Source organism: Macaca mulatta, chromosome 7 (assembly GCF_049350105.2).
Source record: "Macaca mulatta isolate MMU2019108-1 chromosome 7, T2T-MMU8v2.0, whole genome shotgun sequence".
Taxonomy (NCBI): Eukaryota; Metazoa; Chordata; class Mammalia; order Primates; family Cercopithecidae; genus Macaca; species Macaca mulatta.
In genome coordinates, this window is record NC_133412.1 from 177,574,401 (window position 1) to 177,597,849 (window position 23,449).

General features: G+C 61.6%; 1 protein-coding gene across 8 annotated transcripts in view; it reads left to right on the plus strand.

Annotated features, from left to right (window-relative positions):
* KIF26A (kinesin family member 26A) overlaps positions 1–23,449 on the plus strand; it is a 44,538-nt gene that overhangs the window by 9,802 nt on the left and 11,287 nt on the right. For 5 of the 8 annotated variants that reach the window (XR_013396600.1, XM_077941892.1, XM_077941893.1 and 2 more), the window contains exons 3-5: positions 5,691–6,137; positions 11,236–11,423; positions 21,391–21,580. Coding sequence is in view for 6 of the 8 variants with exons in the window: in XM_077941892.1 (XP_077798018.1) it covers positions 5,691–6,137; positions 11,236–11,423; positions 21,391–21,580 (825 nt within the window). In the remaining 2 variants the exon portion in view is untranslated. Of the gene's footprint in view, positions 1–5,690; positions 6,138–9,116; positions 9,247–11,235; positions 11,424–21,390; positions 21,581–23,449 lie in introns of all 8 variants that reach the window. The other 3 variants (XR_013396601.1, XM_077941898.1, XM_077941896.1) reach the window with 1 other exon arrangement.

Below are 23,449 nucleotides of genomic sequence, written 5' to 3' on the forward strand. Positions count from 1 at the left end.
GAGAAGACTTGTCCTGGTCCTGCCCAACTTCCTGGCTGTGTTTGGTGTTGTGGGAAGGGCTGTACCTTGTGGGGCATGGGGTCCCTGCCCTCTGTAGATGCCCCAGAGGCCTGTGAGGAGAGGGGCCTGAGGGCGGAGGCCGGGAGGTCTGAACTCATCCCTGTGCCTACTGTGTGGTGTGAAGGGCACGGAGGGCTCGGGCCTGAGGAGCCGGGCAGCAGGGATGCAGGGGCGGCAACCACCACAGACCCTCTTTGCCCGCTGGGGAAGAAGTGGGGACGTGGGGTGTGAGTGACTTCACTCGCAGCTACAGAGTCAGGCTCTCCCTGACTTGTCCTTCGCCACTGTGTTTCCATAAGCAAAGTGCTGTGACCACGGGAAAGGCCTCGGGAAGGTGCGGTCCTGGCGTCTGGACGGCTCCTGGGGCGGCAGTGTTTGATCTCAGAGTTAAACCCAGGGGACGGCGCGGGGGTCTCCAAGGGGTGGGCCTGTGAAAAGCCCCCAGATGGGCCTGGCTGGAGCTCACGTGAAGACCGTCACGGGGCAGGCTAGGTGACAGGAGGTGGGCGCTCTGGGGGCTGTGTTTGGAGTGGAGCTGCGCTCCAGCTCTGGGATCCTGGGCACTCTTGGCAGCCTTGTAGGAGGAGTTGGTGGTGTGCGCAGTCCTGTGGCCTCTCACATGCAGAGGCTTCTGAGTTTCTGCCCAGGGATGTCTGGGGCCGCTGGGAGGCAGGGGCTTGATTCGAAACTGAGTCCACGGGGCCCCTTGCCTTGCCCGGTGACTACAGCCTGTACAGAGTTGGATTGAGTGTGCAGGTGACCCCCAAGCCCCTGCAGTGTACTGAGCATGCCTCTGAGCACTGGGGGTCCTGATGAGCCTGCCCCTCTGCCACCCCACCTCGCCGGGGCCATCCTTGCCGATCTGGCCTTTAACCACTCATAGCTCCAGACCCCAGCATGGCATGCGGTGGAAGACAGGGGAGGCCATTGAGGGGACGAGGGTCTCAATGAGCTTGTCTGTGCCCCGGGTTGCCCAGCTGGGCTGGCGCCTGGTACAGGCCCTTGGGGATGGCGTGCCGGCCAGTGCTGGGTGGACTGGGCTGTGTCCCTGCTCCCTCCCCTCCCAGCAGAAGAGGAAGGGGGTAGGAGGCCTTCAGAACTGCAGACCCATAGGATGGGAATGGTCCCTGAAGTCCTGGCTGGCAGACCTGGGAGGGTCTGGGCCTTTAGAGAGGTGCCCAGCTGGGCAGGAGGGGCACTGGGGCAGCCAGGTGTGGCCAGCCAGTTTCCAGATCGGAGCACCAAGCCGGCTCCTTGCCCCCCGCCCTGATGGGCTGCACCAGATGTGGAAATGCCCTGGACAGAAGGGCTGCCGCCTGGCCGGGGGTCCCTTCCTGGACCTGTTGTCAGCTCCGGAAACAGTGGCGGCTCGGGGTTGCAGCCCAGCACGCTTTGTTTGGGAAGGAAAGGGAGGGCAAGATCTAGAGGTCATGACCCGTGGGGTTCTTACGCGGGCTGCCCACACATGCACGCCTCACTGCGTGGATCGGGGAGGGGCTTTGGGGCCCAGTTGCCTTCCCAGCGAGTGCCAGAGCTCCCTTTGTGGAGACAGGTGATGGGGACTCAGAGAGGGCCTCGTATGGCTGAGGTCCTGGGGTCCGATGGCGTGGTCTCTGAACTGGGAGCAGGACCGCCCCCCCGCTCGCTGTCCCAGGGTGGCCTTGCCTGGCGGGGAGGTTTGATCAGCTGTTCTTTCCCATGGGCAGTGGCTTGGCTGGCTGGAGCTGGGAGACTTCTCTCCTTCAGTGACGGGGAACGGGGAGTCCCCGGTGAAGTCCCTCAGGCCTCACATGCAGGAGAAAATGGAAAGATTACTTAAAGCAACTCAGAGACCCCAGAAACAAAATAAAGAACAAAGTTATGATTTGTAAGTAGCGGGGAGGCTCCCTAAAACCCAGGCGCCTGATGGGTAGGCTGTGCTTGATGCTAAATTGAATCAAATGAAGAAAAACATTTTCCAAATGCAAGTAAAGTATCTGTTTAATTAGACCATAAAGAGAAAATTAAAAGTCATATTTTGCAGTGGAGTAATTACTGTCTTCCTCAAGGCACCAAGGCTGTGCCTCAAGGCACCAAGGCTGTGGAGGCCTGGGTGACAGGCAGTCCTGCTGTCTGGGGCTTTTAGGAGTTCAGATTCCTGAAATTGGGGCAGTAACCCGTTGAGGGCTTGGGCCAGAGGACCTCTTGAGCTGCCGGGATGGCTGGGAGAGGAGGCCTGGCCCCACTGCCCGGCCTGTGCAGAGGTCGGAAGGTGCAGGAAGTGGCCACAGCGCAGGATTTGTTGTTGTTGGCGGCGGGGGCTGTGCGGGCGGGGAGGGGGAGGGGCAGGGCTGCAGGGCTGGGCGGCCTTTGTCTCTCTGAAGGCTGCGTCTGGAGTCTGCTGTGCGGGGAGCAGTCAGTGGTGTGGGAGACCCTCGCCTTCGCCTTCTGGGGCCCAAGATGCCCATCTCTGGGAGCCACCTGTGTCAGCAGTGGCCTCCCTGAGCCCCTCCCTGGAGCCCTGAGTGCTGGCCCAGTTTGCTGGGTGGGGCGCTGACTTCTCCTCCTGTCGTAGCCGGACAGTGTGCTGGGCCCCAGGCTGGTCTCGCAAATGGGAGGTCTCGGGTCCCCTGGGCTGGGCTGTGTGGCTTTGAGTGGCCCCGGCAAGCAGCCCTGTGGTTCTGTTTCTGCCCGAGCAGCCTGTGCCCTGGCCCCTGTGCTGTGCCAGCCTGGTGCAGCCTGGCTGGTGTGATGGCTCAGTGGTGGGGGTGATGGCGCCCGGTCCCATTCAGCGTCTTGCTGTCTTGCGCTAGGCCAGTCTTGCGTGAGTGACTAGGGTTGGAGAGATGGCCCCTGCCCTGTGCCTGTTCAGGGGCTTGAATTCCTGGGGCCTTGGGTGGGCCTCTCACTGCCCCCCATGGAGCCCGCTGGGTCAGGGTTGGGTGGTGAGAGTCCCTGAGAGGAGGACCTGGTGGCCCGTCCTGGGGAGGGATGCGTGGCCCACTCAGGGCTTTCGCCGTGGGGCCCGGCCTCCAGGATGCTGCATGGCACCTGGGCTGCTGGGGGAAGGTACCTTGGCCCAGATGCCAGGGCCGCCGCTGTTGCTGAGCAGGTGACCGGCAGCCTCGGCTTCTCCCCAGTGGGGGCTTCAGCTTGATGGGCCCCCCTCCAGCACAGGCCCCCAAACACCTGGGACTTGGATGCCCGGAGCTCTGAGGCCTGGATAGGTCTGGGGCCTCCCTGGCAGCTGCTGTCTGAATTCCTGATGGCGAAGCCGGGTGGGGGCTTGGGCGGGGGGCACTGGGCGGGGGCCGCTCTGGCTTCCTGTCCCCTTTTCCCTGCCGCCCCTCTGCCTGGCCAGCCCGTGGTGGGCGGTGCATTCTCAAGTCGGTCGGGGCTTCCTCCCTCCCCTGCCCTCGCTCTGCTTCCTGCCTCCTGCCGTGCAGCCCGGGAGGGAAGGGCAGGGTGGGCTTCCCAAGGCTGAGGTCGCTGGATGGGCAGAGGCCGCCTGGCCTGTGGAGAAGCTCCAGAACGGGGGGCTGGGGGCCGGGCTGAGGGCCGGGCCGCTTGTCAGGTTGGGTTAATGGCTCCAGCAGGCGGGGACTTCCTTCCCCTTCACTCCGGCCACCAGGGCAGCCTCCTGCTGAGTGGAAAATCAGCATAATCTGAGCCCGACTGGAAAACAGACCCTGTCTGCCCTCAGCTTGTGGCTGGGACTGAGGCCAGGGGCTGGTTCTGGGTCCCACATGTAGACCTGTGTGCCCGCTGGCTGCGTCAGCAGAGCTAAGCGGGGCTCCTGCAGTCTGCTCTGGTAGGGCCCTCCCCGCCCCCTCCCCCTCCCCCTCCTCCTCCTCCTCCTCTGCAGGGCTCCTTGTGGCTGACCTCAGCGAATCCCCGAAGCAGCAGGAGGGAGGGGCATTGGCTAATTGGGACCAGACGCGCCAGGCACTTCAGAGGCTCTGCAGGCCCCTGGCTGGAGGAAATCCAGGCCTCTGGAGTGGCCCATAAATCAGGCATCTGGGCCTGGTGGGGGTCGCCCTTTCATGCGACCTGGTCTGCCTGGGACTGTGGGGAGTGTGAGGTGGTCCTGGGGGAACATGATTGCCGCACATGCTTGGCTGACACCGGCCACCCTGGACCACAACTGTCACCACGGTGAACCTCCAAGGCGTCTGTGGACGCAAGCGCCCAGCCAGCCAAGGACAGGCTCAAGGAATGTGGGTGGGGTGAATGAGACACCCTTTCCCCGGTATGATGGGCCTCAGCTCCCTCATCTGAGAAATGGGCACATTTGAGAAGGCCGCAGTGCCTTCTGTGGCCAACAGAGTGGCTGCATTGGAGTCTCGTCTTGCCTGGAATCCCTTGGGGCAATGTGGCCAGCCATTGAGCCAGGGACTGCCTGGGGCCAGGTGGGGTGGGGAGGCCTAGGTTGCGGGTGGTGGGGAAGTTGGGGGCTGGTGGAGGACCCCTGTCGGGTGGTGTTCGGAAAGCCCTGGGTGGTCACAGCCATAGCAGGGCTGGGCTGGTGCTGTCCGGGGGGCTGCCCAGGCTGGGTGCCCTACAGCTGGAACACCCCTTGGGGAGGGGGTGTAGACGCAGAGGGCCTGGCCCCCTCCACAGAGAGCAGGACAGACACTGGTCCTGGCTCTGGCCCTGACTGTTGCAGAGCGGTCCCAGGGAGGGGCAAGGCCAGAGCCTGGTGGGGTGGCGAGGGACACGGGTGGGCCCCGGGAGGAGTGAGCCTCTTGGTCAATTCTCTCCCGGTGAGCTTTGCTCTGTGGCTCGTCTCCTTCTTGCTCCTCCTCCTCCTTCTGGAAGATGTCACTGCCTCCAGGAAGCCCTCCCTGAATTTGAGGCTGGGTGAGGAGCATCCTCTGGGTTCTCCTGGGTCTTGCTTTTAGCCGTTTCTAAAACCCAGTCTCATGGCCGGAGAAACCTGTGTGTCCCACCAGTTCAGGGAAGGGGACAGTCACCAAACAGGGTGCAGCCCAGTGCACAGCTCAGGCCCTGGGGGCAGCTGGAGTGTGTGGCGGGGGGCGGGGCCCTGGGTTGTACCCAATCCTGCGGCCCTTGCGCCCCTGCACTGAGCTCATGTGCCCTCTAGGAGTGTCTCCGCGGGTGGCCTTGGCTTCTGTTGACACCGTTACAGCAGCACTGGTTTGATTTTCCACCTGCCCCACTGGGGCTGGAGACCTGGAGAGGAAGGGGGAGGGTCTCCTGCCCCCCCGCTCCGCCTTGAGTGAGTGTGAGTGAGGGAGGCCCTCGTGGCTCTGGAAGAGACGTTGCTTTTAAGGGGCCCTGCTTCTCGCCAGTGTCCTGCGTGTCCCCGGCCAGGCGGCCTTAGCTGACAGTGGTCTGGTTGTCCAGGAGCCACAGACCTTCCTTGTTAGCCGCAGGCCGGGGTGGTTAATGACGGCTGGGGAAGGTGGGCAGTTAACAAGGACACTGCGAGCCTCACGGTGAAGCCCGATAATTATTTTCCTGCTGGGCTCGTGTGGATGAAACTGTTGGGGCTTATTAATCTGTTACGGATGGTGTGGTGGCCAGGCGGGGGCTCGAGGCTTCATGGAGGGCGAGAGTGCTGGTGGGCTCTGGGTGCCGGCCCTCCCTCCCCAGGCGCTGAGCCTCCCTCTGTCCCTTGCTGTCCTCAGGATCCTTGCCTCTCCGCCCTGCTTCTTGACAAGCTCCCAGCACCTGGGGCCCTGCCAGCCTGTCGCCCAGAGGCCGAGCGCCGCTGTGACGTCTGCGCCACACACCTGCAGCAGCTCACACGGGAGGCCATGCACCTGCTGCAGGCCCCTGCCAGCCACGAGGACCTCGACGCCCCCCACGGAGGCCTGAACGTCGCACCCCCCAGCACCACGACCAGCTCGAGGGACACGCCAGGACCAGCAGGTCCTGCAGGGAGGCAGCCAGGCCGAGCAGGGCCAGACAGGACCAAGGGGCTGGCCTGGCCCCCCGGGCCCAGTGTCCAGGTGTCTGTGGCACCTGCGGGTCTTGGAGGGGCGCTGAGCACGGTCACCATCCAGGCTCAGCAGTGCCTGGAGGGCATGTGGAGCGTCTCGCGGGTCAACAGCTTCCTCCCGCCGGCGTGCCTGGTGAGTGCCTTTCTCAGCGGATGGGGGCTGCTGGCCTCCTCCCTCAGAACTGGGCTTCCTTCGGGGGTTTCTGTCCACGCTGAGTGCCCTGCAGTAAGGCTTCCCTGAAGGGAGGGACTGCGGGCATGGGGCTTCCCCAGACACTCCTGGGGCCCCACATCAGATGCACCCTCCATGATGCACAGCAGCTGCTCTCAGGTCCCTGCCTGACCTTCTTTGGGAGCACGTGCCCCTCCCTGGCTGTCTTTTGAGACTGGGGCTGAGGGCTCACCAGCGCCCATCACAGGGCTTGACGATGCACAGTGCACCGTACGTAGATCAGGGCTCACCAGGCAGATGGAGTAGGAGGGCCCTTGCGGCAGAGCGAGGGCCCGTGCGGAGGCCTGGGGGTGCGAGGCATCCATGGACGTCGGTGTGTGTGGCTGCGTGGAGAAGCCTCCCTGCATCGCCCGCCCGTGTGGCACCCCGTGGGCGGAGGGATGTGTGGGCTCCCCTGCATCGCCCGCCCCTGTGGCACCCGGGGGGCAGAGGGATGTGTGGGTGGCTGTGAAGAGCCCTGTTTCTGCCTGGCACACTGTCCAGTCACCGCAGAGTGACCAGCACAGGCTTGCCCTTCTCCCTTGGTCTCCAGGCCTGGTGGCATTTCCAAGGGCAGACAGAGGTGCAGAGACCCCGTAGTCTCTGGGGCAACATTGGCCGCTGATCCTGAGGCCAGCCAGACCCTGCCCTTGCCTTCTGGGCTTTCGGCCTCCCTGTGACTGGTGAGGTGGCCTGTCTGGACATCAAGATCCTGCCCCAGCTGGGGGCTGGCCTTGGCTCTAGCTGCCTTGGCACTGGCTGCTGGGCTGCCCTAGGGGTCGAGGTGCACAGAGGCCCATAGGAGGAACTTCTGGACACCCCCTGAGTCCCAGCTGGTGTGGTGATTCCCCGGTGGCCTCGGGACCCACACCCTTTCACCTATGAACTCCCTGGTGAGGCCAAGAGGAGGGAGCCCTACCCTTGCCATGAGGTGCCTCCTGGCCCCAGGGCTGGGCATCCTGGAAGGGGTAGGTGGGGACGGTGCTGGGGGCTGCAGCAGGTGAGCTGGGCAGCATCCTGGAGGAGGTGGCATTGAGCTGGGCGTGTGTGGAAGAATCAGGGGCTGGGCCTGAAACCCAGGATGGTGGTTACAGGTGCCTCCGTCTCCTGCTCTTGTCTCCCTGGGCCACTCGGCCTCACTGCACCCTGTCTGTTGCTGAGGGTCCCAGCGGGTGGGGGTGGAGAAGATTGCAGACCCCTTGCTGGGCAGCCCTGCTGGTGGATGGCGCACTGTGAACGGCAGGCATTTAGGCACCCTCTCTGTGTTATGTGCACATTGATCGTGGCCAGGGTGGGTGGGAATGGATTTATAATTAGACAACAGTCTGGGCAATCAATAGGGAGATTATTAGAACCATAAATAGAACTTTAGGATTCAGATGAGGTAATTTCCCCTGAACCAGGGCATCGATCATTAGCGTGGCCCTGGAATGTTAATGTTGCCTGTTAGACTCTAGAGTTAAATACTTGTGGAGAGATGCGCTGCAAATCTCCACCACAGACCGTCAGCCACCCCTGGGCCGAGTGAGATTGTTCCAAGGCGAACATTGATCTGGGGCGAGCGGGTGGGACAGGGGTGCTGTAGCCCTCTCTGTTACACGATGTGGAGAGGAGGGGCGGGGCCCAGCCATGGCACTTTGGCCTCGGCCGAGGCTTGGCAGGGGATGCTGAATGTGGCTGGGTCTGGCCAGAAGAGGCTGATCCTTAGAGGGGTGGTGGGTGGTCCAGGGCTCCCAGGACCCCCTGCAGCCACAGGTGGGGCCTGGAACATCCCACATCTTGAGCATCCAGAGACTCCTGGGCTGTGGAGCCGCCTGGCAGGGCTGTCTGGCGGTTCTTTCCTGGCTGTTGGGCCAGGCCCTGTGCCTGTCCCTGTGCCTGTCCCCCACCCCTCCTGGCCTGAGAGCTCTGGACAGTGGTCATGGGGGCCACCCCAGTGCCCTGTCTGCACCACCAGAGGCTGTCAGGGTCCGGGACACGCTGCGAACCGTGGCGCGTTTCACACTGTGAACCAAGCTGCGAGACCGAGGCTGTGACCTTCAGGGCCCACAGTGGGCTGCAAGCGGCACAGTGGACGCCCACAGAGGGGCGGCCCGGTGGGCAGTGTGGGGTGCTGGAAGTGTTGGCGGTGGCCCAGAGGAGCTGGGGTGCCTCCGTACATGGAGGTTGGGTGGCACCAGCTTGGGGGCTCCTGCCACCCCTGTGCCGGACTGCAGGGGCTCTGGAGGGTGTCCCATGGTCCTCACAGCTGAGACAGGCCAGGCAGGGCCAGACCTTTCAACTCAGGGCTGTCCAGGCCCTAAGGCCCTTTGAGTGACGAGGCTGGAGCTTCTCGTGGGTGGGTGAATCCGCCCCGTGGGGCTCTACAGGGTGGCACACATCCACACCTGTGCAGGGGTGACACTGGCAACGGAGAGTTCAGCTCTGAGCCTCCTTGGCCGCTCCTCAGCCCCTCCTCCTCCCTTTCTCCCCCGACTTTTCAGCACAGAATAGCACCCAGTGAAGCATTTATCTGGGGGGCTGGTGTCTTTCGCGGGCCAGAACCTTACAGATGCGTTTAGGCTTGGAGGGCTCCTGAGAAGAGGGTTAGCTTGGCGTTTCCTAAACTGTGTTCCATGGAACCCTGGTGTTCCCGAGGTCGCAGGTGCTCTCTGCTGGCCGCCTGGTGCCTGCTGTGGTTAGGAAGCTCCCACTGGGGTGGGTCCCGTGCGGCTATGCTTGGGGCCCTTGGCTCTGCGCCCCTCGGCCTGACGCTCCCCTCTCTCCTGCCTTTCCTTCCGCTGCTGCTGTGGCGCCTCCATCACACGTTCTGTTTGGCCGCCCGCCCCCCCTCTCTTCTGCCCCCGTGTTGTGGTCTTCCCTCTCGCCGTCCTCCCCCGCCCCCGGCTCTCGCTTTGCCAGACGGCTTCTTTTGGCATGCCCGGGCTCTGCTTCCGGCAGGAATTGGCAGTGGCCGTCCCGGCGGATGGGGCGGTGTCCCGGCAGCGCGTGGGACGGTGGAGCCGAGGCGCGTGCCGGACTCCTGAGACAGGTCAGTGTGGGGAGGCCCAGCTGGCCGCAGGCCTGCACCATTGCTGGGCGGGGCCGGAGCCTTCTGGCCGGAGGTGGAGAGGCCGGCTTGAGATGGGGGAGGGCTCGGGCCCTGTGGGAAGAGGGCGGAGGAGCCGGGTGGGCTGTGGTGTAGCAGCTCTGTCCCTGTTGTGGCCCCTCCAGCCTCAGTGCCCCTGTCCAGTGGGGGAGGCAGGGTATCCTGGTGCCTCACTGGACACTGTGATTGGGCCTGGCCCAGGATGCCAAATGTGGCCCCACGGTGGTGCCATCGCGACCAGCCACCTGTGGGTGCCGCGCTAGCTGTGGGTGGTACGACCCCGACCCTGGCCCCCAGGAGAACTGGCCCTGGGTGCTGACTGCCATGCCCAGGTGTGCTCAACCAGACCCAGCTCTGCTTGGGGGACTCAGGAGCTGCTGTTAACATTGTAACTTTAAAGATAACTGTTTCCTGTCTGTTTAGCAAGGGAGTTTAGGCCTTTGATAAGGAACACACACATTAAGTGATGACATAGAATTCACATTTGAGGGGAGGGGGTGGCTTGGAGAAGGAGAGGGCTGGCCGGGCTGGGTTCAGAGGGATGTATAGGAGTTCCTGGCCGGCAGGCTGGTAGTGGGGTGTGGTGTGCTGGCACAGTGTCTAGTGAGCTGTTCCAGGTCCCAGGTTCGCCCTTTTCTGCTACTGGGCAGTCCTTCTGGAAGCCCCGGAGGAGTGGCTGGTGCCTAGGGCCTGGGAGGGCACCCAGCTTCCATCCAGCCTAAGTCTTGGGGCTCTCTGTGAACTTCCTTTCGCAGACTTGGTTCTGTTGCAGGTCCCGGGAGGGGCCTGGAAGCTGGTGCCGGCCATGGGTTGGGCAGAGTGAGCCCCTCCATGGTAGTGAGGAAGGAGACTGTCTGGGACGACAGGGCCTCTGTCTGGAGTGTCCCTCCCAGGTCCTGGAGTGACTTGTTCTGCTGATGTGCCATGCCTGGCCTCTGACCTGTGCCACTTGGGACACCCTGAGGATGCTGGGCCCTCCAGACCAGCCCACGTCCCCTCAGCATGGGGACCCCAGTCCTCTGCCAGCCTGGGCACAAAGGACACCTCGGGCAGTGGTTATTGATTGGACACTTGGGGCCGAATGACGGTTGGCACCCGGGTGACTGTGACCTGACCAGGCCATGGTGCTTAAGGGGGTCCTTGGAGAGCTTGGGGCAGTGGGCCCCTGGGGCGGGCGGCCGGGGCGAGGGGTGGCCAGGCTGAAGCAGGCTGCCTTCCCTGCCCTGCCTGAGGTTGCATCCCCCCACGCAGCCCAGGGCCAGGTTTGGCCTGAGGGTCCCACGTGTCTGGGAACGGAACGTGTGGAGGTGGAGCTCGTGTTTGCTGGGCTGTCCCGGACATTTAATTACGTTTGTGCTTCATTATGAGGCGGCCTCCCTTTCTGGGATTTATTTGAGCTAATGAGTTGGAAATGCCAGGGTAGTATTTCAGATGAGGGAGCGCCATACATCACCATACGTGGGGCAATTAGTGCTCCTGCCAAATAGTTATTGTGGTTTCTTCTCGAATTATGCCGCTGGGTGCTCCCGGGTGGCTCAGGGGTGAGAGGGTGGGGGGTCTGTGTCCATCGGTCTTGACCAGTGTGGTCACTGCGATTCTGGAGCTTGATGGGGGAGAGGCAGAAAGTCTGGCTCCTGGGCCACCGTCTGCCTCCCTCTCTGCCTCCAAGGAGTCCTGCTGGGGCAGAGCACCCACACACCCCGAGCCGGGGCTGTGACCTCAGGGCCCAGGCAGGCCTTCCGCACTGGCCCTGTCTCCCAGCTCTGATTTCTGGGGCCTTCCCGGCTTCACAGGCTGGGCCCTGGGGGTGCAGAGCCTCCAGGAATGTGCTGGGCTCTGGGGTACCCAGGCCTGTCTCTTCCACTCCAGGTGCCAGGGGCGGTGGTATCTCTGCCCTTGGGTTCCTCATACGCACTCTCTCCTTCCCTCCAGGCCGAGGCAGCGGTGGCGGCCGTGGCGGTGGCAGACACGGTCCGAGAAGGCCCCCCCGTGGCGGGCCCTGATGGTTTGTCGAAGGCCTGGGGCCGTGGTGGGGCCTGCACATCTGCTCTGGTCACCCCCACCCCGGGCTCGGTGGGGGGCTCCACAGGCCCCTCAGCTGCAGCCTCCTTCTTCATAAGGTATGTCCTGGGGTTTCCTGGGTAGCCTCATGGGCGGGGCCCCATGGCCCCGGCTCTGAGCCCCTGGGGACCTGTGGGCCGTTCCTGGGGGACGTCGGGCGTGCTTGCTGCCAAGATGAGTGGATGGGGAGCTGCACAGAATGCAACTGCTGAGCTGCTCGCAGCCTGCTGGCCTCTTGGGCCCCATGCCAGGACAGCACTTGTCCTGTGGGTGTCAAGAGAAATGTTGGGGGCATCTCACCCTTGGGGGAGCACTGCCAAGGAGGGGCTTTGTGGCCAGGACCCTGCCTGAGTTGGAGCCTGGTCCCTGCCTTTTCTGAGCTGTGCAATCTTGGGCAAATCACCTAATCTCTCTGTGCCTGGGTTTCCTCCCATCAGCTGGGCTCTTCCTCATAGAGTCGCTGTGACTGCAGCAAGAAAATGTGTGTGAAGCCCGGAGAATGTGGCTGGCCCAGAGTGGGGCAGCTCAGCTGTGGACACTGGGGGCTGCTCGGGGCAGGTGCAGGCTGGGGCCACAGAGATGACAAGGCCGGTCTTCAGGGCAGCACGAGGGGAGGGGCAGCAGGGGCTTGAGTGGGTGCCCACAGTGCCAGTCGGGCTTTTGGTTGGCAGGTCCGGCTCCACCAGGGCATCCCCCATTGGGGGACTGTGTCTGACATCACTTGGTTCCTTTCCCAGGCCGTGAGCTCAGGTGCCTGGTTTCTCTGTGCTCCCCCTCTGCTGACCCCCACCACTGCCAGAATGCCAAGCCTGAGGCCCCACAGGCACCAGGTCCTCGACCGACTGCTGTTGTGGATGTGGTGGGCCAGGCAGAGGGAACAGGGGAGCAGAGGTGGGGAGGGGGAGTCGGCATGGAGGGGCATGGCGTGGAGCTTCCACTGGGCCCTTCCCGGCAGGGCGTTTGGTCCTGGGGAGCCGTGGCAGAGCCCTCTCTTATCCTTGGGTGTAAGGATGCGGATCACAGGATGTAATTGCCATAATGCCTGGTAATGGCAGGCCCAGCCGAGGGTCACTGTCCCATTAGCAGCCCCGCGCGGGTGCTGATAAGCTTGAACATGCATCACACCCGACGGCCAGAGACGAGGGCGTCTTATCAGCGCCGGCCCTGGGGACTGTGCGGTCTGATTGCAGAGTGACGGGGCATATGATTAGGGCATTGTCGCACGCCGTGCGCCGGGCTGAGGGCTGATGAGCACACCACCGCATTGGAGCCCAGCCAGGCCGCGCACGTGACGAGTGTGGCCTCAGCGCCACCCCAATTAGGCGCCGAGAGCATGGCGGGTGGGGACCCTGGTGGGAGCAGATGGGGGTCCTGCCCAGCTTGCTCTGGGGTCCCCCGTGTGTGTGCCAGCTCACCCCGTCACAACCCGCCTAGTCCTGAATTAAAGGCCCTGTGCGGCCGGACTGGGCACGGGCCTGTGGCCATGCTCCTTTGGGTCCTGTTTGGCAGGAGGATTTGAAACGTGGAGACTTCCAGAAAAGGAAGCTGCAGTGCTCAGAGCTCCCCCCATCCTTGATGCTAAGCCCCCTGGTGCCCAAGGAGAGTTCCTGACCCTAGGAAGTAGGGGTAGGGTGTCGGCCCCCAGCCTGGCTCGTTGGTGTCCTGGACTCCAGCAGAGCGGCCCTGGCTGCCTTTTGTTTGGGAACTGAGGCTGGTGCCGCTCCCCAGCCTCGCTGCCTGCTGACCTTGGGAAGTTACCATAGAAACCAGCGCATCAGGCTGGGGACCCAGAGGCGGGTCTCCCGAGGCGGGGGGTGCTGCCGCCGCCATTACTTCCAGCCTATTAGGCACCCTGGGTCTCAGCGGCTCCTGCCAGGCCACTGCAGGTGGCAGGCCGTGGGTCAGGTTGTGGCGGCGGACGTCCTGGCAGGTGGGCCCCGTCGGTGGGTGCCTGACGTGGGCTGGGGTCAGTGGTGGGTGACCCACAACTGGGTGACTCCAGTGGGACTGCAGTACCCTGAGCCCTCGGGGTGAGATCAGAGGGAGTGTCTGCTCCTGGGTTTTGTGGATGTGGGCGTGGCTCTGAGTGGGGATGAGTCCGCTAGGAGACAGTGGAGCTTCAGCCCCCACCCCAGGGTTCTTGGGCACGTGCTGAGGGTACCTTCTGTGTTCCCACCTCCACCCTTGCAGAAGACCCGGGAGGGGGTGGCACTGACTCCAGCCCCTGCTCTGCCCTTGGGAAGTTTCCAGTCTGGAGGGACGAGGGGCACCTCTGTGGAGGCAGCCTTAGATGGCAGCATGGGACCCGTGCAGCAGCCGGGGCAGAGTGGTCTCTCAGGGAGCGGGCTTTGAGGGTTAAGTAGGAGTCTGGCAGGCAGCATTGCCAAGTGGGGACAGAATGGGGTAGACGTCAGGAGTTTGGGTTTTTGAATCTTCTGGGCCTAGGGAGTCTCAACTCTGCTGCTGCCCACAAGCGCCCCAACCCTGGCTAGGACACCAGCCTCAGGCTGCCCCCGATCCTTCCAATGGCCTCTGGACTCCTCATGTCCACACTGGGAAGCTGGGATGTGCAGTGATCCCATGGGTGCCTGGGTGCCTGGGTTTCGTTAATGCTAACAGGGGCATAGATAGAGCAGGGGCTGAGCCCCGTGCCCTTACCCCGTGGGTGGGGCCTAGGGGAGCTGCAGGGACTGAGGCCGCGCAGCTGTGATAGAGCTTGGCATGCTGGCCCAGTAAGTGTTCAGAAAGGTGGGGTGCGTGGACCGGGTGGCCCCCAGGGTTAGGAGTTTTCCGAAGGCTACGGTGACCCCCGAAGGCTCTGGCAACTCTGATGATACTGTCTGCGGCCCCACTGGTTTGTGCTGGCACTGGGAGCCTCTGCAGTGCCTCCTCTGAGGTACTTCCACCATCACACTCTCACCTGCTCGCTGCCATGCTGGTACGGGGGTCCCCTCCAAGACCCCAAATCAAATGTCTTCGAAAAAACTGCTAAAGGAGTTTGCTTCCCTCTGGTGGGGGGCACCTCATGGCACACGCAGGTACCCAAACCCCCCATTCCTCACCCCATTGTGGCCTCAGCAGAGCCCCCCGGTGTCTGCCTGGATGCCCAGGCCCATGGATGGTCAGGCTGGCACCCAGCAGAAGTACAGCGCCTAGTGGGGGCGGTGCACTCCCCAGAGGCTTAGCTGGGGACCCACATGGAAGGCACTGTCTGGGGAGATGCCCCCCCACCTGTCTTCTGGCCTGTGGCTGAAAATCCAGGACACAGGAAGTGCAGGCCACAGCAGGGCTGGGAGTTGGAGAGGCTGATGCCTCATTTCCTGGCCTCAGGCCCCAGCTGCCTCCAGCTGGGGTCCAGGGTCCCCTTCGCAGGTCTGCAGGACCCAGCTGGGGTCCCCCGACGCCTGCCCTGGTTCCTTGGTGAGGCAGGTCTGGCAGGTGGCAGGTGTCCCTGGGGTGAGGTGGAGTAGGGAGGGTGGGGCTTAGTCCAGCAGCCCCACACGGCCCAGTGTGGAATCTCTGGGTTGGCCATAACTAATTCTTGCACGCGACAGAACAGGCTCGTGTGTCTCCTTGGGGTAATTAAGGGCCTTGCCATCAAGACCAACTGCCTGTGAAATTACCCTCTTGTTTGGAAGAGGTGATTTTTCTCTGTAAAAAGGGAAATATTTCCCTTTCTGTTGACGTGAATCGATGGCCAGGGCCAGTGAGCTCAGGCAAGGCTGTGGGATTGCAGCAGGACACCCGGTGGCTCTGGGGGCCGCTCAGGAGCCTGCTCTCTGGTTCATCCTCAATCACGCATATTCTGAGGTCTTCTGTGAGCATCTGCCCCAGACCCCCTGCTGGGAGGGACACAGCTGTGTAAACTGGTGTCTCACGGCAGGGGGTAGTTTCTATAGAAGCAGGAGGCGCAGGGGCTGGGGACGCCCATCTCGGCATCAGGGCAGGCTTCCTGGAGGAGGTGGCTTGTGAAGATGGGGGCTGTTTATGCAGGTGAAGTTCCTGCTTTTCTGAGTCTTCCCTTCAGAGTCAAACCCCTCAGACTTGCGCACTGAGGGCTGCTGCTCCCTGGCAGTGTTGGGTGTGGGTGGTGTCTGCCGTAGCCTGGGGGAGACAGCCCCCACTGCTCAGAAAGTAAGTTCGTGCTGGCGGCCCTCAAGGGCTGTTGAACCCAGGCATGGTAGCCAGGTGGGGCTGCTGTGTCTGACGGGTGTTTCCATGGGGACCTGAATTTCATCAAAGGAGAATGCCCGTTCTGGGGCCTCGTTAACGCAGTGACAGGCCTTTGAGTCATACCAGGGAGGTAACCCCGTAAAAGCAGGCACTGGGAGGGCCCAGGGCTGGGGTGCAGCGTGTTGGCGATGGGCCCCAGGAGGAGGGGGCGCCTCAAGTTAGGTCAGATTGTGGGGTGAAGATGTGCGGCAAACAACCTTCCAGACTTCCAGGGCTGGTGGAACCGCAGAAGACGCCGGGTCCCAGCCTCTGTCTAGGCAGCCTGGGCCCTGGGTGTGCTTGCTGTGGCCCAGGCACACCTGAGGTCTGTGCTGGAGGCGCCGGCTCCTGGGAGGGTCACTGGAAGGGCAGAGCCCTTGTGGCCTTTCGCATGGCTGATGGAGCAAAGCACCAGCCTGGTTTTGGCCTCTGCAGACCTAAGGCTCCAGCCCCAGTATCCCTCTGGCCTCTCCAAGTGCTGCTGCAGTCTCCGGTGCTCCATGTCCCCTGGAGGCTTGGGGGTGTGGGTGCCGATGCCCTACTTCCCACAGCCTTGGGTCAGAGCTGGTACCCTGACCCCACCCAGCCTAGGGAGGGGCTGCAGGGGAGGTTTGAGGAGCTGGCTCTGGGTGGGCGTGACCTCTCCCCGTCCACTTGAGGCCGAGCCAACGCCCTCCAGTGAGGGCCTGTGCTGGGTGTCCCCCTACATCCATTTCCAGAGGAGTAAAGGGGTGCAGGGAATCTCCCTGTCCCTTATAGGGGCCACCGTGGGGACCATCCTCAGCCCCGCCTGTCCAGGCAGGCTGGGGGGCTTCCCACCTGCACCTCAGGGCCCTACCCTTCCTCCCTCCATGCCCTGAGAAACCTGGGGTCCCAGCCTTGGGGCAGCACCAGGCAGCGGGGTGGGGCAGCCCTGTCCCTGTCCTGCCTGCTAGATGTAGATGTTTTCCAGAGCAGGGCTGCAGCTTCTTCCCTTGTGGGCGGCTGGCTGGAAGCTGAGGTGTAACCCAGGGTTGTGGGGTGGGGGGTCTGGAACAGGAGGCTGAGGCTGGGGTGGTGGGTAGGCAGGAAGAACCCCAGAGCAGACAATGGTGAAATCCAAGCCTTCTCCCACCCAGGCCCTTACACGCGTAGATGCAGCCCTGCCTGCCTGCCTCTGGCCTTGCCCGGGCCCCTGCCCAGTCTCTCTGCCCCTCTGGGGGCTCACTTTGAGGTTTGGGTTGTGGCTCTGTCCCCTGCACTTCCCAGCGTTCCCCTCTGCCCGGGCTTCTTGCCCTGTGGACAGACGCACAGGCGCACAGACACACAGACAGCGTGGGCAACTGTGTCGGCCTCCACCCTGTCCCTGATCTGCTGTGTGAGTGATCTTTGGGTGAGGAGGGGACAAGGGCCTCTTCCTTGCAGGGCAGTTGTGAGGTTTACAGAGATGAGGCTTGGCACGGTGTGGGGTACATACTGGTGACGCCAGGTGAAATCCAGGGGTCTCAGGCACACAGGCCTGGGCCCCAGGACGCAGGTGCCGTTGCTACCTCCAGCTGTGGGCAAAGAACCCAGGTCCCCGCGGTGGCGGGCTTCCCACACCTGGAACGACCAGGGCTTCTGGGTAGCCCTGGGTTTGGTTCCTGGGATTCTTACTCCTGGCACCGCGCCCCCCCCCAACCAAGCTCCATGTCTTGCCTGGGTGGCTGCAGGCACCGCCTGCCACCGCCCTGTTAAGGACTCCACCATGTGTCGTAGATTACTTTTATTTTCCATGATGACACCTCACTAGGAGGAACGCCGTCCCTGGGGTCTCTTAAAAGACAGCTCCTATTCAAGATGAAAGAAGTTAAGCAAAACGCCGGCGCTGCAGCCGCCGCAGTGGGGGCCGCGAGAGGCTGGGCCCGGCTCTGGGGTGCAGGTCCTTCCACACTGCGGTCAGTTTTAGTGAGTCAAGATAGACTTGAGAGACTGAGGGCTGTGGGCGGCGTGGGGCACGTTAGGGGACAGAGGAGCCCAAGGTGGGTCAGGAGAGCACCAGTGGGCAGAGTTCACCACACCCTTCGCCGGGTGGCATCCTGGCCTCTGGCCCGCATGGCAGCACTCCTTTTGGGACACCCAGTGTGTGTGTTCGTGCACCCCTGTGGCGTCCTGGTGTCCCTGTGTTGGTGGGTCCACAAGCCGGGGTAGGGGCTTTGGGTGCCTGCAGCAGAAAATGTGCTGGGAGGGTGTGGGGCCCTGCAGGGGTGGGGTGGGTGGGCCACAGAGAAGCCATGCCAGGGAATAAGTGGGTGTGGCCCAGTGACCTGACCTGGGGACACATCCCCAGCAGCAGGGTTAGCGCAGCCAAGGCTCAGGCGCAGCGGGCCTGCACTCTGTGTGTGTGTGTGTCTGCATGTGTGTGTGTCTGTGTGTTTGTGCACCTGTGTGTGTCTGCATGTGTGTGTGCGCATCTGTGTATGTGTGTGTCTGCGTGTGTGTCTGTGTGTGTGTGCATCTGTGTGTGTATGTGTGTGTGTGTGTCTGCATGTGTATGTCTGTGTGTGTGCATCGCTGTGTGTGTGGGTGTACGTGTGCATGTCTGCGTGTGTGTGTGTGCATCTGTGTGTGTATGTGTGTGTGTGTGTCTGCATGTGTATGTCTGTGTGTGTGCATCGCTGTGTGTGTGGGTGTATGTGTGCATGTCTGCGTGTGTGTGTGTGCATCTGTGTATGTGTATGAGTGTATTTGCGTGTCTGTGTGTGCGTGTCTGCGTATGTCTGCGTGTGTATGTCTGCATGTGTGCATCTGTATGTGTGTGTGGGGGGTGTGTGCGTGTTTATGTCTGTGTGTTTGTGCATCTGTATGTGTATGTGTGTGGGTGTGTGTGTGCGTGTCTGCGTGTGTATGTCTGTGTTTGTACATCTGTGTATGTCTGTGTGTGTGTGTGCGCGTGTCTGTGTGTGTGCATGTCTGTGTGTCTGTGTGTCTGTATGTGTGCGTGTCTGTGTGTGTGTGTGCATTTCTGTGTGTGTGTGTGTGTGCATTTCTGTGTGTGTGTGTGTGTGTGCATTTCTGTGTGTGTGTGTGTGTGTGCATTTCTGTGTGTGTGTGTGCATTTCTGTGTGTGTGTCTGCATTTTTCTGTTTCTCCGTATCCTTGTCTCTGTGTGAGTATGTGTGTGTCTCTAGAGTGTCTGTGTGCCTGTGTCTCTCTGTATGTGTGTCTCTATATGTCTTTATGTGTCTGTCTCTGTGTGTCTCTGTGTTTCTGTATGCATGTGTGTGTGTGTGTGTCTCTGTGTTTCTGTATGCATGTGTGTGTGTGTGTCTCTGTGTTTCTGTATGCATGTGTGTGTGTGTGTCTCTGTGTTTCTGTATGCATGTGTGTGTGTGTGTGTCTCTGTGTTTCTGTATGCATGTGTGTGTGTGTCTCTGTGTTTCTGTATGCATGTGTGTGTGTGTCTCTGTGTTTCTGTATGCATGTGTGTGTGTGTCTCTGTGTTTCTGTATGCATGTGTGTGTGTGTCTCTGTGTTTCTGTATGCATGTGTGTGTGTGTCTCTGTGTTTCTGTATGCATGTGTGTGTGTGTGTGTCTCTGTGTTTCTGTATGCATGTGTGTGTGTGTGTCTCTGTGTTTCTGTATGCATGTGTGTGTGTGTGTGTCTCTGTGTTTCTGTATGCATGTGTGTGTGTGTCTCTGTGTTTCTGTATGCATGTGTGTGTGTGTGTGTCTCTGTGTTTCTGTATGCATGTGTGTGTGTGTCTCTGTGTTTCTGTATGCATGTGTGTGTGTGTGTGTCTCTGTGTTTCTGTATGCATGTGTGTGTGTGTGTGTCTCTGTGTTTCTGTATGCATGTGTGTGTGTGTCTCTGTGTTTCTGTATGCATGTGTGTGTGTGTGTCTCTGTGTTTCTGTATGCATGTGTGTGTGTGTGTGTCTCTGTGTTTCTGTATGCATGTGTGTGTGTGTGTGTCTCTGTGTTTCTGTATGCATGTGTGTGTGTGTCTCTGTGTTTCTGTATGCATGTGCGTATGTGTGTGTCTCTGTGTTTCTGTATGCATGTGTGTGTGTGTGTCTCTGTGTTTCTGTATGCATGTGTGTATGTGTGTGTCTCTGTGTTTCTGTATGTGTTCATGTGTCTGTGTGTGCATCTGTTTCTGTGTGTGTGTTTCTGTATGCATATGTGTGTGTGTGTGTTTCTGTGTTTCTGTATGCATGTGTGTGTGTGTGTGTCTCTGTGTGTGTTTCTGTATGTGTTCATGTGTCTGTGTGTGCATCTGTTTCTGTGTGTGTGTTTCTGTATGCATATGTGTGTGTGTGTGTTTCTGTGTTTCTGTATGCATGTGTGTGTTTCTATGGGCTTGTGTGTGTCTGTGTTTCTGTGTGTGTGTGTGTCTGTGTCTCTATGCATGTGTGTGTCTGTGTTTCTGTATGTATGTGTGTGTCTTTGTGTGTTTCTGTATGCATGTGTGTGTGTCTGTCTCTGTGTCTCTGCATGTGTGTGTGTCTATGCATGTGTGTGTCTGTGTCTCTATGCTTGTGTGTCTGTGTGTTTCTGTATGCATGTGTCTCTGTGTGTTTTTGTATGCATGTGTCTGTGTGTTTCTGTATGCATGTGTCTGTGTGTTTTTGTATGCATGTGTGTCTGTGTGTTTCTGTATGCATGTGTGTCTGTGTGTTTCTGTATGCATGTGTGTCTGTGTGTTTCTGTATGCATGTGTCTGTGTGTTTTTGTATGCATGTGTCTCTGTGTGTTTTTGTATGCATGTGTCTGTGTGTTTTTGTATGCATGTGTCTCTGTGTTTTTGTATGCATGTGTGTGTTTCTGGGTGTCTGTGTGTGTCTCTGTAGGGTGTGCATGTCGAGGTCTCCTGGGAGTCCGCCCCAGTGGCTCCCAAGCATGCACTGGCCTCCCCTGGAGGGTGTGTTAAACCCAAGTGTCAGCCTCTCCCTGGGAGGTCCTGTGGTCTGGAGGGTTCGGGAGACCGCACCTTCTGGGAGTCCTGCACTGTGGGTGCAGGAATCCCGCAGCCCTGGAGGTGCTGGGGCAAGGCTGAGCCTCAGGGTGGACTGTGGGGTAGGGAGGCGCTCACCCTGGCTGAGGGGCAGGGTGGCAGCGGGGGCACTTCCCAGCAGCCCTGAGTGGCGAAGGGCCACAGGGGCCCAGGAGTGGGGCAGTGGCTCCAGGATGGCTCTAGGGCCTCGGCGTACGGCAAGGGGCGAGATAGCCTCACCTGGGGCCTGGGGCGCGGTCATCTTGATGGCAGCATTAATTGAGCCCCTCCTGTATGTGGGCACTGTGCTGGGTGCCCTGAGTGTGTCAGTTCATTAGGGCCACACAGACGTCTCCATTGTCACCTCATCCCACTTTGGAGATGTAGAAACTGAGGCACAGGCAGGCCAGGTGGACGTGCCCGGGTCACAGCTGTGCATGGCTGCCCACAGTCTGGGCATCGGGTGGGAGCAGCTTTCACTGTCCAACCCCCACGGCAGCTGCAGGTGGGGGATGAGGACACAGCCCGTGGTGGGGGATGAGGGCACAGCCCGTGGTGGGGGATGGCATTCGGTGCAGAGTGCACGGAGGGGCGCTCAGCCTGTGTGGGTCTGGACCCTGTCACAAGCTTGGTCCGAATGCTGGGCAGAGCCCCTGGGGCAAGGACGCCACGGAGGCCCCAGCCTGAACCATCCATTTGCAGGAATGAAGTGCAGGCCTCCCAGCCACATTTTGGGCTGTGTTTCCTGGGATGGTGGCTGATGAGGTCCCCGGGTGGGACCGCCTGGTGACTCGCAGGCGGGTGACAGGAACAGCTGCTGTCACCCACCACTGATCCTGCTTCTGCCTCTCCTCCCCAGGGCTGTGCAGAAGCTCAGCTTGGCCTCCAAGCGGAAGAAGCCCCACCCGCCACCACCTCCAGCCACCCGCGGCGCCTCCACCTACCCCACCGACTTCAGTGGGGTCCTGCAGCTGTGGCCGCCCCCGGCGCCCCCCTGCCTGCTCAGGGCTGCCTCCAAGACCAAGGACAACCCTGGCAGCATCGGGAAGGTAGACGCAGCCCCGAGTTCGGGGCCCTGGGTGGGGAGGCCAGGGGCGTCTGAGAAGATGCAGGAGGGGCGTGGGAGTGGAGGGGCTGCCACTTCCTTCTCTGGGTTGGATAAGAGTGGTCAGTGGGGTGCCATGGGGAGACTGAGGCCCAGGTGGCAGCAGGGCGCCTGGGAGCCTGTGCTGGGCTGGGACTGAGGGGATGGGCGGGGAGTGGCGCGTCCTAGGGGTCCCAGGGGCACGTGCTAGGTTCATCGTGGGGTGGGACAGCCAGGTCACGGGGCTCCCAGGGACTAAGGATTGGGTTTGATTCAGGGAAGCCCCTCACGAAGGCTCCACTGAGACGCGGCCCTGAGGGGGCTGGGGGCAGGAGGGGGCTCTCTGCTCTCCAGAGTCACCGTGTGCAGGCGGGCCCCTGCTGTGGGAGAGGGGGATGTGTGATAGGTTGATTCTGGCGCCGCGCTCCAGATGGGAAGGCTGCAGCCTGTGGAGGGCACAGGGTCTCCATCAGTGATAGGACAGGCTGGCTCCTGGCTGCCCCTGGAGCTCTGAGCCTGGGGCCTGTGGCTTGCTGGTTGTGCCCTCCAAATCTTGGAGAAATACCTGCCCCTGGCCGGATGGTGGCCCTGCCTTCTTCTGGGAGCTGGCAGTGCCTCGTTCATGGGCCCGTGGAGGGTGGGAAGCCAGTCACACAGCTCTGTGTGTGCCCCCTGTGGCTTTTTCCCGCCCCTCTGCCTGCTCTGCAGCCAGCCCCCTCCCGCCAGCACCCCGAAAGCACTGCCTGGCGCCTCCAGGCCCAGAGGAGGCCTTGGAGGCTCTGTGCCCCATGTGGGCCATCAGGCTCCGTGCCCTTCTGGACTCAGTTGGACCACGATTCCCAGGGGTTCAGCTCCCCAGGGGCAGGGTCTGGAGGGGACTCTGTGCCCACGTTGGAGACCCCCTGACAGAAGGCCCCTGTCCCTGGGTCTGGGGCTGCCACAGGCCCCTCCCACTGCCCTAGCTGCCCCGGGTCTAGGGTGCCAGGAGCACCCCCCGCCCCCGCGGTCCTGGTGACAGCCTGCTTGACGTTCACAGCTCTGTAGTCCTGCAGGGGCCTCCACACCTTGGGGCTTTGTTAGAGCTCGGGAGGTGGCAGGCTAGTGGGAGGGTTCTGAACGTGCTGGCTGTGGGGAAGGGCTTTAAGTGACTGTGTGTCCGGCCCTGCCCTCAGTGGTGCAGCTGTCGGGGGGCTCTGCCCGCTGCCCGCCCAGTGATGTAGTGAGCGTTGTACTTGCAGCCCCTGGAATGCTAATTTCAGTGACTTGAGCCCCCCAACCTCTCCAGGCCAGTCCTGGCGTGACCCAGTCCTGACCCTGCGTCCTCCCCACCCTCAACAGTCCCCTTGAGACGGGGCAGGTGGGTGCTGTGGGCCAGGCGGCCGCTGCCTCGGCCGTGTGGGCTGCAGAGCTGGGGAGGACGCCGAGGTCAGGTGTGGGCGGTGGTGGGCAGGCAGCATCCAAGTTCCCCGCCCGGCCTGGGATCGGGGCCCTGGCTCTGGCCTGGGCCTGGCACTCAGCCTGTTTGTGCCATCTGGTTGGGGCAGGGGGCAGAGGAGTCAGCAGCTCCTTCAGGAGTCCGCAGCACTTTTCCCAGGGCCCCGCGTTTCTTAGGGGACAGCTTCTGCCCCACTTCCTCCTGGGGGCAGCCTTGGCTGAGCTTCTCCCTTCTCTCCATGGCAGTCACACCCCCGCCCTGCCCCGGAGCGCTCAGTGCTTCCCCAGCAACAAGGAGCCCTGGGTCACCAGCCTTCCAGCCCCTCCACCCTCCACACCCCCCAGCTTCCCGGGTGTTATTAGCACTAATGTCACATAGTCAGAAATGCCGCCTGAAAGG